At 41.0% G+C, this 17,762-nt stretch overlaps 1 protein-coding gene across 4 annotated transcripts in view; it reads left to right on the forward strand.

Annotated features, from left to right (window-relative positions):
- Positions 1 to 2,279: 2,279 nt before the first annotated feature.
- Positions 2,280 to 17,762, forward strand: part of ETS1 (ETS proto-oncogene 1, transcription factor) — a 130,569-nt gene continuing 115,086 nt past the window's right edge. For 2 of the 4 annotated variants that reach the window (XM_025998930.2, XM_025998931.2), the window contains exons 1-2: positions 2,407 to 2,521; positions 16,265 to 16,348. In XM_025998930.2, coding sequence (XP_025854715.1) covers positions 16,280 to 16,348 — 69 coding nt within the window. In that variant the 5' untranslated portion in view covers positions 2,407 to 2,521; positions 16,265 to 16,279. Of the gene's footprint in view, positions 2,533 to 16,264; positions 16,349 to 17,762 lie in introns of all 4 variants that reach the window. The other 2 variants (XM_025998932.2, XM_072729377.1) reach the window with 2 other exon arrangements.

Here is a 17,762-nt window from a genome sequence, read left to right on the forward strand (position 1 = left end):
GAGAAACCACCATACTGTTTTCCATAGCGGCTGTTCCAGTTTTACGTTCTCACCAGGATTTGTGGAAGGGTTCCAATGTCTCCACATCCTGACCAACACTTGTTTTCCAGTACTGTTTTCTTTCGTTTTTTTAGATAATAGCCACCCTGACAGGTGTGAAATGGTGTCGTATATATATTGTGATCTTGATTTACATTTCCCTGATGATGAGTGATGTTGAGCATCTCTTCACCTGTTTATTGGTCATTTGTATATCTTTGCTGAAATGTCTGCTCAAGTCCTTTACTCATTTTGTAATGGGGTTATTTGTTTACGAAACTCCATTTGGTAGTGGAGTTATTTTGTAATGAAGTTATTTGTTTTGTTCGGAGTTCTTCATATTCTGAATATTAATTCCTTATCAGGGATTTGCAAATATTTTCTTCTATTCTGTGGATTGCCCTTTCACTTTCTTACTAGCGTCCTTTGATGCACAAAAGGTTTTATTTTGGTGAATTCCAACTTACCTATTTTTTGCTTTCATTTCCTGGGCTTTTGGTGTCCTATCCAATTAAATCATTGCCAAATCCAATGCCATGAAGTCTCCCCTATGCTTTCTTTTAAGAATTTTATAGTTTTAGCTCTTATGTTTAGGTCTCTGATCCATTTTGAGTTAATTTTTGCATATGGTGTAAAGATAAGGATTTAACTTTATGTATTCACTTATTGCATGTGGATACCAATCTAATGCTGCATTTTTGAAGATACTATTTTAAACAAAGCTTCCTGCTTTCTTGGATATTCTCCAGGCAATTTGCAACAGTGGTAGCTTATTTGGCACCATTCAGATTTCTAGCTTATGCTCTTTCTCACCATGACAGTAGTGGTAGGGGATAGAGCTAAGGTCTTAAGTGTTGCTGTCTCTATGAACTTTACACAGACAACGTCCAACTCCAGAACTTCACATTATATACCCTTGGAGGACAAGAATCCAAGTATCCTCTGCATTTTTTTTCTTTTCTGTTTTTTTTTTTTGCATTTTTTCAAGTCTCTTGCAAACATAGCAAGTACAATTATAATTAGTTGCGATTGGTTTTATTGACCATGAGCTTTTTAAAGAGCATGTATTGCACTGCATTGCGATGGTTGATTTATGCCTATCTTCCCATGACACTGTCAACTTGTTATTTTTCTAGCATCTAACACAGAGCCTGGCACAGACATTTATTAAACAAAACTACACCAGTAGCACTCTCTCTTCCTTTCTTCAAAGCCATATTAATGTGGATGGGTAAAAGACGAGAGTAAAATCTCATTTTAATTATAACACCATCTTAACTGTATTGCTAGCTTTACACAGGGAAGGATAATGATGATATTGCTCTGAGTGACATTTATTAGATTTTCATAGACTTTTCAAGTTGAGCATTTGTGGCTTCATGAGAAAGGGAAAGGAGTCAACCATGACAAACCTTAACTCCCATCTATTCCTTCAAGAAAATGGAATCTTTTAGGATAGAAGTCTTAAGCAGCCAAATAATGACTTTAAAAAAAATTTTTTCTAACAAAATAACTGTATTCATAGAAATGATGTTACATGAATGTAACATTCTTATCGTGGTTCTGAATGTGTGAATATGAGATGCTGTATATTTTCACCTAAAGCAAATGCATGATCTTCGCATTGCTCACATTTTTGCGAAATGAGAAATATATGAACATCTCTGTCTTTTCACTGCTGCGCCAGAATCAGGGTTACTGAAACTAACCTATTTTAGACATCACCTAAGACCAGACTAACACGAATAAGGCATTTCAACTTTATTTTTAAGAATTCCCAACGCTCTATTTATTTGGTCAGTTCTGTCCCATATAATTATTTCCTTCTCCTTAGAAAATACCACATTTCACCTCAGGTTTACAGAGATAAATCAAAAGCCAGAGCAGGTGACTGGTTGTTAGATATCCTGCTTTCTGACCACCTTTCGGGGACCTGATTCTACAGCGAGCTTTGCCTCTCCAGACCCCTTGCCTGGGTTAAATGGGGCTCCATTGAGAAAGTCAAGAAATGTGAATTCATGAATATTCACATATTCAATAGAAAGTAAATCTAATGCATCAGCGGAGGATGAGACACCTTATCCCACTGAGCTAACTAAGTCTCAGCTACCGCCCCATTACTTAACTCTCCGTGGCTGAGTTAAATTTAATTGAAGGATAATTTGAAGGATAGAAAATAAAGCGTGATTTGGTGTTACCCCAGCCAGTAGCAATATTTGCTTTTCCACCTAGACCGAAGAGCCTGTCCTAGAGGCTGCCTCCGCGGTGTTAGGGGCTGGTGGCATACTGCCTTTTTTTCCAGCTTTCCCGGCCTTGACCACACCCCCCAATTTAAGGAGGCAGCTCTATTAGGAACATTATGGTCTTTGCATCCTCTATAGCCATCGAGCGGAGGATTCCCGCAGGTAGTTGGAAAGAGACCACAGACATTGAGGGAACCTCACTCAGGACCTTTCCTTCACCCAGTCTCTCCGGCAAAGTAGTAAGTGAAGTGTGAGTTTCTGCCTAAAACTTTGCTATTTTCCTTCTCCTTTCCCTTTTCCCTTTTATTATTATTATTCTTTTTTTTTGGTTTCATTCCGGGGAATTAAACGGCAAATTGATGGGGACTTTCAGGATACCAGCGGGTTTTCTCTTCCTCTTTTCACATTTTTCTAGATTTTCCATTCAATTACTTAATAACAATTTTCAAAAATATTTCTTTCACATTCTTAAAATAGTCTGAAATCAAGAGTGCTTCACTCTTTTCCCTGCTTTATAGAAGCAAAAATCACACACGTTTTAGATACTCACAGCTTACTTGTCAGAAACTCTGAATTTTCTTCGCATATTGGAGCAGTTCCAAAGAAATAAAGCTGTAGTTAAACATAGAATTCCTCTTTTTTTTCCGCTTTCACTCCTAGCAAGCCTATTGCTTTTTTTTCTCTTTCTTTCCTTTTTTTTAAATTTTTTTTTTTTTTTTTTTTTTTTTTTTTTGCCTAGCAGCTTAATGAATTATTATAGGAGGAAATTGCTACAGGTTTGGATCTTGTAAGCCAGACCAGCCAGGTTTTTCTGTGTTTGTTTGTTTTGGGGGGGGGGGTTGGTGCTTTCCCCTGTTTTGTGACTCCTCGTTCTCCAATATTCTCCTGTTTTGGGGGCTGTAGTTGAGAAAAGGGGAATCTTGAAGTCTGGGAGGCATCTCTTCCCTCCACCGCAGAGCTAGACTTCAGGGGCACTGCCATGGAACGGTAGGGGGTGTGAATGGCTATTTCCCTGCATTCGCTGATTTTTATCCTGCGATGCCACTTTGTGGCTTCTCATCTGCTGTTAAAAAGTCCCTGTTACCCCCACCCCTTAAAGTAGCATTTTACGTGAACAAAGTGTTCCAAAAGATTCTGGGTGACTGAGATCAAGGCATTCACTTGTAGCTTTTCCTTACTGCCTTTTGGGTAAGATACGTTTTTTAAAACCATTTCCCCCCTTACTTCTTAACCATTACTGGGCAACTGAAAAGAGAGATATTGGCTAAACAACAGTAAAAACAGACTCGAAAATCATAAATAATTCTGGCAGTTCCATTTGATTTGTAAAATGACTGACAATTTGACTCTTCATCGGTTGTGGCTCTGGGTTGCTCTGGGTTGCATCGCCTCCTTATTACTAAAAAGAAAACCTTTTTGTACTGTGGGCATGGGCTATGCGTGCGGGTTGCTGGGCACCCACTGTTGCTATCGAGATTCTTACTTACCTGTTTCTGAATGGAGGGAACAGACAGCTAATGAGTTAATGTCTGCAAAGTGCTTTGAAGATGAAAAGCCCTTTTCATGTGTTCAGTATTGTAGTTATTAATATTAATATTTGAAGAAGCATGCTGCTTCTAATTGTAAATCAACAACTTCCATCCTTGCCAACTCAGTAGTGAAAAAACAAACAGTCAAAGCAGCCACACAGCCTCTTCCGTCCTGGTTCCGCTGCTGAGGACGAGGGAGGCAGAGAGTCTGATTACAGAGAGGGTATCTTTGCCTTACAGGCTCCTTGCAGCGATGTGCTAGTGGGTAGAGGCACCACGAGGTCCAAGAGTAGAGCCCGGAAGAAGGTGGGTAAAAGGTGTTCTCCTCCTTCCACACCTGGTCATCTGTGACCGTGGGGAACCGGTTGAGAGCATGGACCTGGGCCAATTGCCTGCCTTGGATTATAATGCGGTTCAAAGACGAGTAGGGTCAGAACTGGAATCAGCGCTGGATTTGGAGTCAAGAAAGTGGATATGCATTTGGGTTCTATTAGGGATTGGCTTGGTAACTGAGAAGAGGTATTGAACCTGACTGTGCCTTCTTTTCTTCATCCCTAAAACGTGAATGATGATTTGTGCCCCACCTATTCCACAAGGATGAGAGAATAGGAGTAAACAGGATAAAGAGTAAAAGTGCCAATCTGGTTGAGGAACAGTCTGAAATAATATTGTAACAAATTGGGTGTATGGGTGCAGATCCCTAGGGGAGAGTGAGGCAGAAGACAACCAAATGGGAGGGAAGCAAATAATTGGCATTGATATTCCTCTCTTTGATTACACCCAGAGCCTCAGTGTACATCCGAATTTCTCACTAATAATTCCATTTCTGCCTCTCCTCCTGTTTTTATTTATTGATGAACAGATCTGTTTTCCACAGCAACTCTCCTTTTCTAATTACCCATCGAAAATTCCCATGTCTTCATCAAGCAGCTGAAGGAAGGGTTACATCTCAGAAGCTGAGACCATCCCCCACCCTTGGTTTTCTTTCTTTCTATATGGAAATTTAAAAGTATTTGGTATTTGAGCAAACTTAATGTGGTATGCAGCAATTTAGTGGCATTGGAAGCAAATTTTGTGAGTTTTCAATCTGGGGAAATGCTGGTATGAAAACAACTCATTTTATGCCTCTTCATCTCATTTGTCCCTGCTCTACTGGAAATTCAGCTTTAGGGAACTCCACCTTTTAATCTTGGGGATTCTCTGGGTATCATACCTGGTTTCCTCCACTCTACCTGGGAAAGGATGATAATTCCTAATATTTATCAAGCACTTGGTATGCTCTGGGGCCCTTGCTGAGTGCTTTGCACAGACTCCTTCATTCAATCTATATCTCCGGGCCCTTGCTGAGTGCTTTGCACAGACTATTTCATTCAATCTATATTGAAATATTTAAGGTGGGTACTCTTGTTATTCCTGTTTAACAGATGAAGACATCGAGGCTTGGTGACATGACCAGTTTAGAGGTGGGACCTGATTAGAACCACGGGAATGTGAGTCCAGACCTTGGGGCTGGCACCGGATCTCATAGGAACTTTAGTAGCTTTGAGATACTTACACGAGTTTAGGTTGGAGTTTTCTGCGCGGACTCACAATTGGCTCTTATTTGGGAGAATACTGTGGATCAGGCCTCTTTTCCAAAGGGAGATCCGTGGATCAACTATTCATTGTCAGAGATACTATGTAGAAAACCTATCTGGTTGACCAGATAGCAGATGTCTCCTTGAGTCTCTCTTGTGACAAGTATCAATTGAATTTCAGTGCTGTGACCAGTCTTGTGTTGGGTAAAGTGACAGATACAGAAGGAATAATTATGGAAGTTCCATTTCTAAAATCAACATAATTTTATTTTAGGGGGCAAGATCTTGGCTAGAAAGAGGTTGAAAATAATAGACATGTCAGCATTAAGCTATGTGACACAGTCTATGAGTATTGGGACTTCAGATGGCCAGAAATGGTGTCTAGAGCAGGGAGTGAAATACATTTCTCACCAATTTCGCTTCTCATAGAAGAAGATAGATTCGATATTCCAGTTGACCAAGGGCTGCTTCTATCCAAGAACTTAGAGGAGAATGTTTGGATAATACGTACTAGAACGAAAGTCAAGAAGCAACCTCTTAGTGAGATGTCAAGAAAACATTCTCTGTGGGGGAAATAAAATCTATAAATTTTCAACGATGTGGGAAAATAGAAGCCCCCAGAATTTAAGTCTTTTTTTGCATTTAGATCCTTTTTACTCTTCATTTTGAGATCATCTCAGGTGCATCAGAGGTTGCAAAACACAAACCAGAGCGTTTACAAAAGACTTAGGTCCTTTAAAATTGTGAAAAAAATATACTGCAAATTAGTTTGCTTCATCATCTTTTGGTGCCCCCAGTGATCTTTAATCCAAAAGGATTTCTGTCAATGGGGAGAGAACAGCGACACTAGTTTCTTGACATTAGAGGCTGAGTAACTAAAACCACAGGTTCTTAGGAAAGGCAAGAAGCCTTGTCAGATGTGGCCATCCCGTCTGGCATGTGGCTTGAGAGACAGGGATAGGTCCCAAGCTGTACATTTCCCTGGCCAGGTTTGTATTGTAGCTCAGATAAAAATCAAACTTCTGCTCAGCCTGTTCCACAGATGTCTTCTTGCCTGTTTCTCAGTGGGCTCTGCCTCCTGAACACCTGCCTTGTTATAATCACTCATGAATTTAACCAAATTCACCCAGAGGCTTCCTTGCTACTCAAAGTGTGGTCCGCTGAGCTGCAGCGTCAGCGTCACGTGGGATCCTGTTGGAAATGCAGATTGTCCGGCTGTACCTCAGAGCTGCTGACTCAGGGTTTGCATTGTAACACAATTCCCAGGTGATTCCTATGCAAATCAGCTGGGGAAGCGTGGCTCTAAAGAAAAAAGCCAAAACACACACAAAAAATTAAAAACACAAACAAAAACTTGCAGTATTTCCATAGCTTCATGAGGTTTGTATCTAGTTGCTCAGGTGTTACTCCACAAAAGATGGACATATATTTTATTTTTATTTTATTAATTTTTATTTTTAAATATTTTATTTATTTATTCATGAAAGACACACAAGAGAGAGACACAGGCAGAAGGAGAAGCAGGCTCCATGCTGGAAGTCCGACGTGGGACTCGATCCCGGGTCTCCAGAATCAGGCCCTGAGCTGAAGGCAGATACTCAACCACTGAGCCACCCAGGCATCCCTTGGACATTTATATCAAAAAGATGTTGGTTTAATTTGAGAAGCTACAATATTTCCCACTTTGTGCCATGCAATCTTTCAATGAGTTTGCTCCTCACTGTAAGAAAAATGCTTACTTCTTGGTTTTATGCATAACAATGGTACAAAGAGACTACCATTCAACAGAAATTGTGGCATTCTTAACTAATGCCTACTCAACCTCTGCTTACCGAAGGGAATCCTTTTCTGATTATTTAAATAGGAGTCTTTTAGAAAAAGAGGCAAGGGATTTAGGCCATCTGGGTTCTAGCTAATACCTGAATGAATAGCCTTTGCTGCTTTGGGCACTAAAAATAATAATTAATAAAAACCACTATGACTATGAATGAATGAATGCTCATTAATGCCAGTTGCTGTGACAAAATAGCAATAAATAACCACCATCACTATTTGTTGACATTTTATGTGTAAAGCACGCTACTAACCACGTTTATTTTATCCAACCCTCTACAATGATCTTAAAAGAATGAGGATTATTATCTCCAATTTAGAGTTGAGGAAACTAAGACTTGGTGAGGTTAAGAGACTTGCCCATGGCCTTACGCTCAGTAAGGAGCTACCGGCTAACTCAGTCTATAATTCCAGAGCTCTTTATCGCTGATAAACAACGTCTCTGAGCTCAGCTTATTCAAATAAAAAATGGTGGGTTTGATGGATCTTTTCCAACTCCAAAATTGACTGAATTCGCAAAATCCCTCTTTCTTTAAGAAGGGCAGCAAGCTGCTTAACATTATATTCAGAAATTTGAACCTTACAATTGGGGCAATAAAACAAATGAAACAACACCGTGAAAATCACAATCGGACATAGTCCAAGAAGTTGCTTGCTGGATTTGAGAGATCTAAGGCAGCTGGTGTCTTTTAGTTCACTTTGAAAAGGGCATTATTAAGATCTATCCCGTTCCCCTTTCATTGTTCTTGTAGTATCTACCTCCATTTATGACATCTTTCAGTTTTGTTGAGAGCTTCTTAGGAGCCAGAACCATATCTAAATTCTAGATTATATCTAATGTGCTCCACATGCTGTGATTTGAGAAGTAATTTTTAAAAATTCTAGGCTCTTTAGGGATTTCTTTGGCAACATCCATCGGGTTAGAGGTGACATTTGTAGTCTTGCAGACCTTCTTTGGATTTGACTTGGCCAAGAATCTCATATACCATGACCTCCACTACATCTGTCATTGTGAAGCAGAGAGCACTAAATGTCATTTCTGTAGCTAACCCTTTTTTGTTTCTATTTCTTTAGTAAAAAAACAAAACAAAACAAAACAAAACAACACAAAAAACAATTTTAATTTATCTATTCAGCTATTCATAAATAACTACCATCTACATGGTGGCCAATTGCGATCATTTGCTGAGTTTCATGGTTAAATATAGAATTTGAGGAATGACGTTTGGTGACTGGGCTTGTGGACACTTTTCCTGTAAAACAGTGTACTTAAGGTTACCTTCAGTCTTCCAGAGGATGCTCCCACGTGAAGCCTGATTGACTAGAGAAAGTAGACTATGAGTTTCTGCTAAGTTACAGAGACTGGGGCTGACGTTGTGGTCATAAAATTCCTCTCATTTAAGAGCAGGCAGGTTTTCATGTATTCCCTTGATGTTTATGAGAAAGAACTCCATTCTACCCACTGTTCACAATGCCATTCCAACAGTGTGACTGGGAAGGATTTGTTTCCAAGAGGAGGAAACATAAAATGGTCTACGAGGCACTCCTTATTTCCTAATTGCTATGGTACAGCAGCCTAAAACTGTCTTATATTCTCTCTCTTTTTCAGGACATATTAACGGGTTACTCCTTGAGGAAGGGCAAAACAATATACTCTGGTAATAGTATGATAACATGAGTGTATTTTTAGTCTTCCAAGAAAGATTGGTTGAGCTATGTCAATTCATACAGAACTTGAAAGTGTTATGCTCAGTTAGGAGATGGGGGTGGTTTAGAGAAATAAGAGATGGATATGAGTCATGTTCATGCCTCTATTCAAGTAAGGCTTGGAGCACTTATTATCAGTGAAGCGGGGGAGAAACAAGACTGTGATGTTAGCTGTACCCTGAACTGCTGCTTTGTGAATCTAGGGAAGGTGGTGCATTTAGTTTAAGACACAAAAGCCAACGACCCATAAATCAGAATGCTGCCTTTATGGGTCAGGGCTGGCTACTCAAAATAAGAAGGAACGTTTACTACTGTAACACTGAAATACCCAGTCAAGAAAATGAACTTCTTACAGATTTGGGACCGAGGAAGAGAAACTATCTCTAATTCTTTGAACTGTTTCTCTTTTCTCCTTATTGCAACCACAAAGTTTGCTTGGGAAACTATCTACATACGCAAAAATTTTACTTCTTGGGAGAATTGAACTTGGTAGCTCTTGTTACAACTGCAAGATTAAAGGAGAGATCTACCAAAATGATTTAAAAAATACCAATGAACTACTCATGAGAGTTAAGAAAGAAAAATGATACAAAACATAGATAAACTTGTCAATCTGGTACATTCATTAGTTTAAAGAAAAGTATGATTCTGCTTGAAGTTAACATTAAAGAAGTGTAACCTCAGGGTTGCATATGGACACATGTCATCATAGGTGATGGCTCTTTTTTGTTCCAGAGATATCTTCATTCTCTTGGATATACTCAGGCCCTGAGACAAACTGATGCCCATTCTAACTCCATTTTATGGACGGGTTCTTTCATTCAATTAACAAACACATTGCATATAAAAAGGCAGTCTTTCCAGGTTTTAGGGACAGAAATAGACATCTATACTGGAAGTACTCTGAATCAAATAACAAATACCAAAGTAGGGCACATTGTTACAGTGAGTCCCATGGACGAGGGTAGAGAGTGCCCATCTAACTGCCTGGGAGGTTCAGGCAAAGCTTCCTGAAAGAGGTGATGCCCACACTGAGTCTTTAAAAACAGATTTTTCATGGCATTCATAAAGAAGAAACTCAAACTACTCATTGGAGATTCAAGGTGTTGCCTTGATGACATGGATGGCAATGTTTTTAGTTTGGCAAAGGTTGTCATTTTGCTTTAAATGGATAGTCCTTTTGGAAGTCAAGCTCTTTTTCTCCTGCAGTTTAGGCCAAAGTGTGTCTTTTTAATGCCAATGAAGGGGAATCCTAAATTTTTGATATTAGGAGAGATCCTAATTGCAAAATCTATTTAAATTCTGCACAGCAAATTACCTTATCTATGGGTCATAGCCTTATTCCACAGTTGAATCCTCCACGTGCCATCTTTATACCTAGCAAACATTGTAGTCATGATTCCTGACCTATGAAGTTAACAGGAAAGACAAATTTAGAACACCATGCCGTTGGTGGCTGTATAGTTTTGGCTTCTCTGTTATGGAAGGCAGTTGGCATACATTCTTTGTCCCAACAATACCATTTGTAGGTATTTAATGAGAAGAGAAAATATTTTAGGAACTTTTATCATGACAAGGAGTTGGGGACAAATTAATTATAAGAGGCTCATTAAGAAAAGAATAACGCATACATAGAATAGAATACCCGATAGCCATAAACTTTAGAATGTAGAGTTATATTTCTTGACATAGAAAAATGTTCATAGCAAATGTCAAATGTCAATGAAAAAAGCAGATAAAATAGCATGCAGATAATTATATCACGAAGGTAAAATTATGATCATATGTATATGTTATATCTGCATTTGGAAGGACACATTAGAAAAGACCCAGAGGAATGTTGAACAGACCATTAGTATAATCACCTCTAGATGGTGGGATTTCGGGTGATTTTGGCATTCATTTTAGACATTTCTGTATTTTTATTATAATTTCTTCAATAAATATATATTATTTTGTCAAGAACAATCATTTTCGGGAAAAAAAAAAGTGTTTAAGTGTAGTTTACTGTTTCCCTAAAGGCATAGTGTTTCCTTGAAGAGCACATAACCCAAAATGAAAAACACTAGCTGATGTCACAGTGTTCATCTAGAAATGCAGCCAAGCAGGGGCAGAGTTGATGTGAACTGGATTCGGCCTTTGTGAAGGCCTCATGTCTTTGGGATTTCCTTCTCCTGCTCCCCAGCCTCTCTGCACCCTGGGCATCACTCACCCTGCCCTGGGGGGATCTGGGTGAAAGGCAGCCTCAGCCTGCAGGTCCGGCCCAGTCATTACACTTGCGGAAGAGGGTAGAAAGCTCCAGAAGCAATCGGTAGCATGCTTTTACCAAGAATAGAGCTCTCCCCAGAGTCCCATAGAAAACTGTTCAAAATCCATTATTGGACTGATACACCCGCATAAACTAAATTGTTATCTTTTCTGTCCTCTGCACAGATTGAGCATTTTTTTATCTGGAAAATTCAGGAGAGTGAGGAAGAGAAAAATCCAGGATAAGGTAGCTGAAGACCTAGAGTCAGATCTCAGCCTGGTTAGTTTACGGCATTGCCTGTGTCCTACTCCTTATCTGTAAAAAAAAGGGGGGGGGGCTTGAATGAGATAAAAGATGTGTACAAGTTTTCGAATTTAGCTCCTAGAGTCATCAAGTATCTGTGTGTCCATCTCCTAAAAGTGCCGGCACAGGGCAAGGGTACAGAGTGAAGACTCGGCCAAAATCCTTGCCCTGGGGGGGCTGAAATTCTAATGGGCTGTGAGTGGTCCCATAGGACAGCTAAGTGTCCTATGGAGTAACAGAAAACGCTTCTGTGATAAGGTGACATTAATAGCGAATGCTTGGAAATGGATCATGCAAGAAACCTTTCTTTTTTAAAAAAATATTTATTTGAGAGAGGGAGAGAGTGCACGGGAGATGGGGGACAGGGGAGAAGGGGGAAGGGAAGCAGATTCCCCGATGAGCAGGGGCCCCCCACTCCTGGGGCTCCATCTCACGACCCCCCTGAGCCGAAACCAAGAGTCGGACACTCAGCCGACTAAGCCACGTAGCAACTACCCCCCAAACCTATTATTTCAAGTGGATCTTTTAATTTTTAATTTTTTTATTAGTTTTTAAAGATTTTATTTATTTATTTATTTATTCATGAGAGACACACACACACACAGAGAGGCAGAAACACAAGCAGAGGGAGAAGCAGGCTCCCTGACGTGTGATCTCAGGTCTCCAGGATCACGCCCTGGGCCAAGGGCAGTGGCTGAACCACTGAGCCACCTGGGCTGCCCAAGTGGATCTTTTTAATCCAGATCTTCGATCTCTTCAGATTCTCTGATTTGAGAACCAAATGTATATCTGATCCGCTTTACATTTTCAGTCTTGTGAGACCAAGTTGTTCTTTCATTCACTAATTAAAAAAAAATAATGAATTTGCTTATACCCCCCTAGTCTGTCTTAAAGTCTGGAGACACAAAAATGAAAAAGGCACAGTGCCTGCCTTCAGAGAGCGCAGAGTCGAGCGGCAGAGGCAAACAGCAACAGGTGTTTGTAAAACACCGCCTATGCCCAGTGATAGAAACACAGGCCGGGATCGCGGAGCCAGGGCAGCCAGCCCCGCCTGGGCGGAAGGATAGGGCAGGGGGGTCCTGGCAGCCAGGGCTTCTCAGATGAGCCACCCCCAGCAGAAGCGGGTGGATGGCTGAGGAGCAGGGGGGCGGAAGGGCATTTCCATCAGAGGTGATCACATGCCAAGGGCAGGGAAGCCAGAACCAGCCCCGAGAGCCCAGGGCGAGTTCCACATTACAGGAGCAGAGGCGGGGGTGGCATGCAGGGAGCATGAGGCCCGAGGGCTGGGAGCACTGCTCCTGGAGTCCAGGGCAGCATCAGACACATTAGTCTGCTTCTCAGCCATTGCTGGTGCCATTCGAGAAAAATGATCTCAGCCCTTCACAGCTCTGTTATCAGGTGTTCGGATCATTTCTGCATTCCGACAGGCCTGTGGATGCTTCGAGGCTGCAGAGCAGATCTTAAATCACACCCGTTATTTTGTATTTAGGTAATAAACGTTTATAATGCCAAGACGAAGAAAGCTGGTCCAGCTGATGCTTAAGGTTATGTGGGAGGGAATTCTCTTTGGCCAACAAGTCAAAAAAAAAAAGTATCACCCAGACACTCCTTTTGCTTTTTCTGAAAGGGTTTTATGTCCCAAGCAGCTGTTCTATGTCACAATCTACAAGTGGAAAAAAGGGTGAGTTCTTTTTTTCTTTCTCCAAAAAATAATACAGCAGTAATCCATTTCTGTCCCAGAGTTATTTCCTGAGATGAGAGCCCTCGAGTGCCCTGGCAACTCCCTCTTTTCAGCTTCCTCCCTGGGCGAAGGGCTTTTCCCCAAGGGAAGTGTCATTCATATAATGCAGCCGCAGGAATCCAGCGCTACACGGAATGCACCATATGTGAGGCCATAGGTTTCCTCCCTCACTCTGTCAATTGGAAAGAGAAAACATATTTCCACTGAACCTTTCCCCAAGCCCTGTTGCTAGGAGGAGAGCTGTCTGGCTGGCAGATTGAAACTCTTGATGCCCTGGAGCTGGGCCCGCTTCAGGACAGGGCTGCCACTTCCAAATCTTTTTTATTCCAAATATATAAACGAAATAGGAATTCAGAAGAGTAAAGGTGTTTGTTGTTTGTGGAGTATAGAGATGATCCATACGGCCATGTGGTCACACCTCTCACTGGGCCATCTTCCATGATTTCCCATTCCCCACACCCAACAGAAGGGACTGCTTATTTTTTTCCGTATTGTTGGTACTCTGTTCATCACATTCTATTATGGTTATAGGTAAGTCTGTCTTTTCCACTGCCTGAAAGTAGACACTGTCTTTCCCTGCCTTATTCAGAGTCAGAGAGAATGTTAAGGTCCATGAAGTCAGAGATCTTTGTTTACCAGAGAGTCCCAAATGCACAGAACAGTGCCCAGCACATGGCAGCTATTTACTGAGTGGATGAGCAACTTTCCAACAAAAGGCCTTCACTGTGTTTGTTGAATGAATGATTGAGGTCTGTGATGACTCAGGGGATCTGTGGGACCTTTTCGGAGGACGTCGGGGAGGGCTTAAAGGGACAGCCCGGTGCTCCCATACCTGACATTTTCCAAAGGTCAAGGCTGCCCTGGAGGGAAGACCAAAGGTATCCCAGGGAATCTGATCACGGTTAATCCATTCTCAGGATGACATACTCCATGTTGTTGACTTGTAAGCCTCATCCATGAGTAGATCAAAAACTTTCAACTGGGGATGTATAGATTGATGATGATTCCTTAGGACTTCCGTGTCCAATTTCAAGATTAAAGGTAAGGTGTGTTTTGGTAGGAAGGGAACATTGAACTCATTGAGACTATCTTCACGACACATGGTCAGGCCCAGTCCTTGTTGACCTAGGTTGTATGTACCTTATTCTTTCATGCTCAGGGCCCAGCACAGTCTGATATGCGATAGCTGCTCGTTATTTTGAGAAATGAGCTCTGAACAGGTGATACTGATGGATACTGATTTTAACAATGTCCTTGGACTAACAGACTTTGATCCTTTTCTCTTCAGCTTCAACACTAGTGGTTCTTCCAGGGGCCATTTTGCTGCTATGGAGATCAGTTCCCCAGAAAATCATGGGAACAGCATGTTGATTAACATAGCCTAGCTTCTCTTAGTTATTTTATTTTTTTAAATTAATATTATTTTGCCTGCATTTACTTTTGGAGAAAATGCATCATAAGAAAAGTAAAGTTTTCATGAAAAACAAGAAGCACAGTTCTGGGATAAGGTGTGTCTGCAGCTTCCTGATCTCAACCCTGCGGCATCAACTGCTCTGTGATTGTGTCCTTAGTAGGTATAATTTTATATTGCTCAGCCAGTTTAACTATATTGTTTAAATTCATTTCATATGAAGGAAGATCTGCTCATTGGCTGTCAACTGAATGAAGACAGTAAACCCAAAACCACAGATTGAACATAGGACGTAGAATACTCATTTTTCCCTTGAAATATGCCAGTGGCTTCACATATTAGCAAGAATAAAGGAAAAGACAAATGCAGCCCGGAAATAATCAAGTTAAAACTAAAATGTCCCCCGTTTTTTTTTTAAGTTTTTATTTATGTATTTGAGAGAGTGCGAGAGCGTGAGGAGGGGAGGGGCAAGGGAGAGGCCGACTCCCCCTGAACAGGGAGCCCAGATGAGGGGCTCCATCCCAGGACCCTGAGATCATGACCTGAGCCGAAGGCAGATGCTTAACTGACTGAGCCACCTGGGCGCCCCTAAAACATCACTTCTTAACAATAGGAATCTGGCCTTCAAATGCTGTGCCTCGAAACTAAATCTTCTAAGTCACACAAGAAAGACTTTTTTCAGTATATAATATTGAATTTATTAAAGTGTGTGAAATAATGCACATTAGGAAGCATTTATATCAACAGAAATGTTTGATACATAAATGATTTTCCTGATGACCGACAGCCAGCTGGAAAATCCCTGCAGCCAGAACGTTCCTCAAGCGTTCTTGACATTCAGATTTTAAGTTTGGATAACAGCTCCGGACAAGAATTATTTCATAGTGTTTCTCCTTTTGTTCCAGATGAATAATGTCCAATCCCCTTTTGCAGGGCTTCTCTCTGTTTATCTGTGTCTTGGGGTCCTGGTTGACGGGTCTCTTCAGTCATGTTTTCCATCCTTCTTCCCCTCAGACCTTTCTTTATTTACTCTTTCATCAAATTTATACCACACCTGTGTGCTGAGTGCACCTGCTCCGTGCCAGGCCTGGTTGGGGTGGAGGGAGGGTGATGGATGGATGGGGATATTCCTCAAAATGACACGTAAGACCTGATCCTTGTTCAGAAACCCTACAAAAGGGTCTTTTTGTAGATGCTTCTACTGCTTCGTGACTGCAGCTCACAGAGGCTGCCATTATCACTGCTACTTTGGAGGAAAGAGGCTGGCTCTCTCTGCCCGTTCTCTGTGTGCCAGGGATCCATTACTTTGTCTTTCTGAATTTTCACTTCCTTCCCTGTAGCATGAAGAGGTGAATGCTAGGGACACCTGGGTGACTCTTGATTTCGGCTCAGGTCATGATCTTGGTGTCGTGAGATGCAGCCCCAGGTCAGACTCTGTGTGGAGCCTGCTTAAGCTTCTCTTTCTTGCCCCTTTCCCTCACCTCTAAAAAAAAAAAAAAAGAATATTAAAAAAAAGGAGAGGTGAACTCTGTGGTTCCTAGGAGACAACCAGTTCTCAGATTCGAACCCACTGGGGTTTCTAGTGCACACACTGGTGCATCCAGTGGCTCAGCGAAGGCTTTCTCCCACGCAGGTGCTGAAGGTGAGGATGAGCTACTTTGTGGATTCTGCAGCCAGTGGCCCTGCCCCTTATTCAGCAGTGCGGCCCACCGTGGTGGTAAGTGGGGCCCCTTCCCTTGCCCACCCTGCCTCTCCTGTCTTGCCCTTGCCTCCCACTTCCTGACCTCTCCTGGACAAAGAAGCCCGGACCCGACTCCGGGGTTGGAATCAGCCTTGAATCTTTTGGAGGAGCTAAAATGTGAGATTATCTGTCTTTTTATCAGCACATAAAGTAAAAATCCAAGACTGATGGATTTGCTGAGAAAGGTTTTTTTTAGTATGTTTGAGTTTCACAGAAAATGACTCAAACATGATTAATGGTTAAAGCCAGGTGATTTTTCACTGCTCAGTTCACTTGGTGAAGATTTTTCCCACCTTGATATTCTTTAGACTTATCTTAACATAGTTAAACTTCTTTCGAGCCTCATACATAAGAGCTAAATAATGCAAGCCTTCTAATCACAGAATTTAAAACTGGGAAATATAATAGTAAGTTTACAGGAAAATGTTATAAATCCTAGAATAAGAGGGGTGAAAGGAACTTTAAAATAGGACTGGATAAAGTTTCTTGCCTGTATGAGAGAAGACTCTCATGCAAGCTATGCACCGATCAGTAGAAATGTTTAGATGAATTTCTTATAAATTTATTGTGTGAGTAATCCCATGATGCTATCATCGATCAATCCCAATATTAAATGAACCTTTATTATTAGCCGTTGTATTATTAACTATTTATCCTAAATTCTATATGTTTTCACATGAAGGCCCCCAATATAAATGCTGAACTTTTCTCACTTACTCTGGAAATGGACAGATAAAATTAATGTTAAAACTTCCTAGTACACTTATGGGTCTAAATAGACACCAATGGACCAGAGCTCTAATCTGACTGTCTTGAAGTGTCCTGCCTGAGGTTTGCAAAATTTTTGACACTGGTACCCTTAAGTTAACCATGTCCTCTCCATGTAAATTGATATTGAAGGATTTGATGTATTTGCAAATTATTTTCTGTAGCATTGAAAAGATAATTGCTCAAAGGTATTCTGTGTTCAAGCGGTGATTATCACAGCTCTCTTTACTGGCTATTCTGAAACACCTGTTTTTATTCTGTTTTAGATGGCTTCTGTTTTCACATAAACCCCATTCACTTTTCTAAAAAAATTAGAATCAGGCAAAAATTTAGAGTACAATTAACACCAGAAATATGTTTAGAAACACACACACACACACACACACACACACACACACAAAGTCCAGACCAGAGCAGTCACTCAATTTTGCTTAGTAGAAATCGCCTAGATACTTGCACTTGCAGGTCACATAAGGGGCTGGAAAAGTTGCGAGGGAAAGCCTCTTCCTGCTTCTCACACAGAGGTTATCATCTGAGGTCGGCACAAATTACACTAAATTTTTCTTAAAGATGATATTGTAGAGAGTTGTTCAAACAAACCAAGGGTATCGTGATTTCAGGG

This window comes from Vulpes vulpes, chromosome 12, assembly GCF_048418805.1.
Source record: "Vulpes vulpes isolate BD-2025 chromosome 12, VulVul3, whole genome shotgun sequence".
Classification (NCBI taxonomy): domain Eukaryota; kingdom Metazoa; phylum Chordata; class Mammalia; order Carnivora; family Canidae; genus Vulpes; species Vulpes vulpes.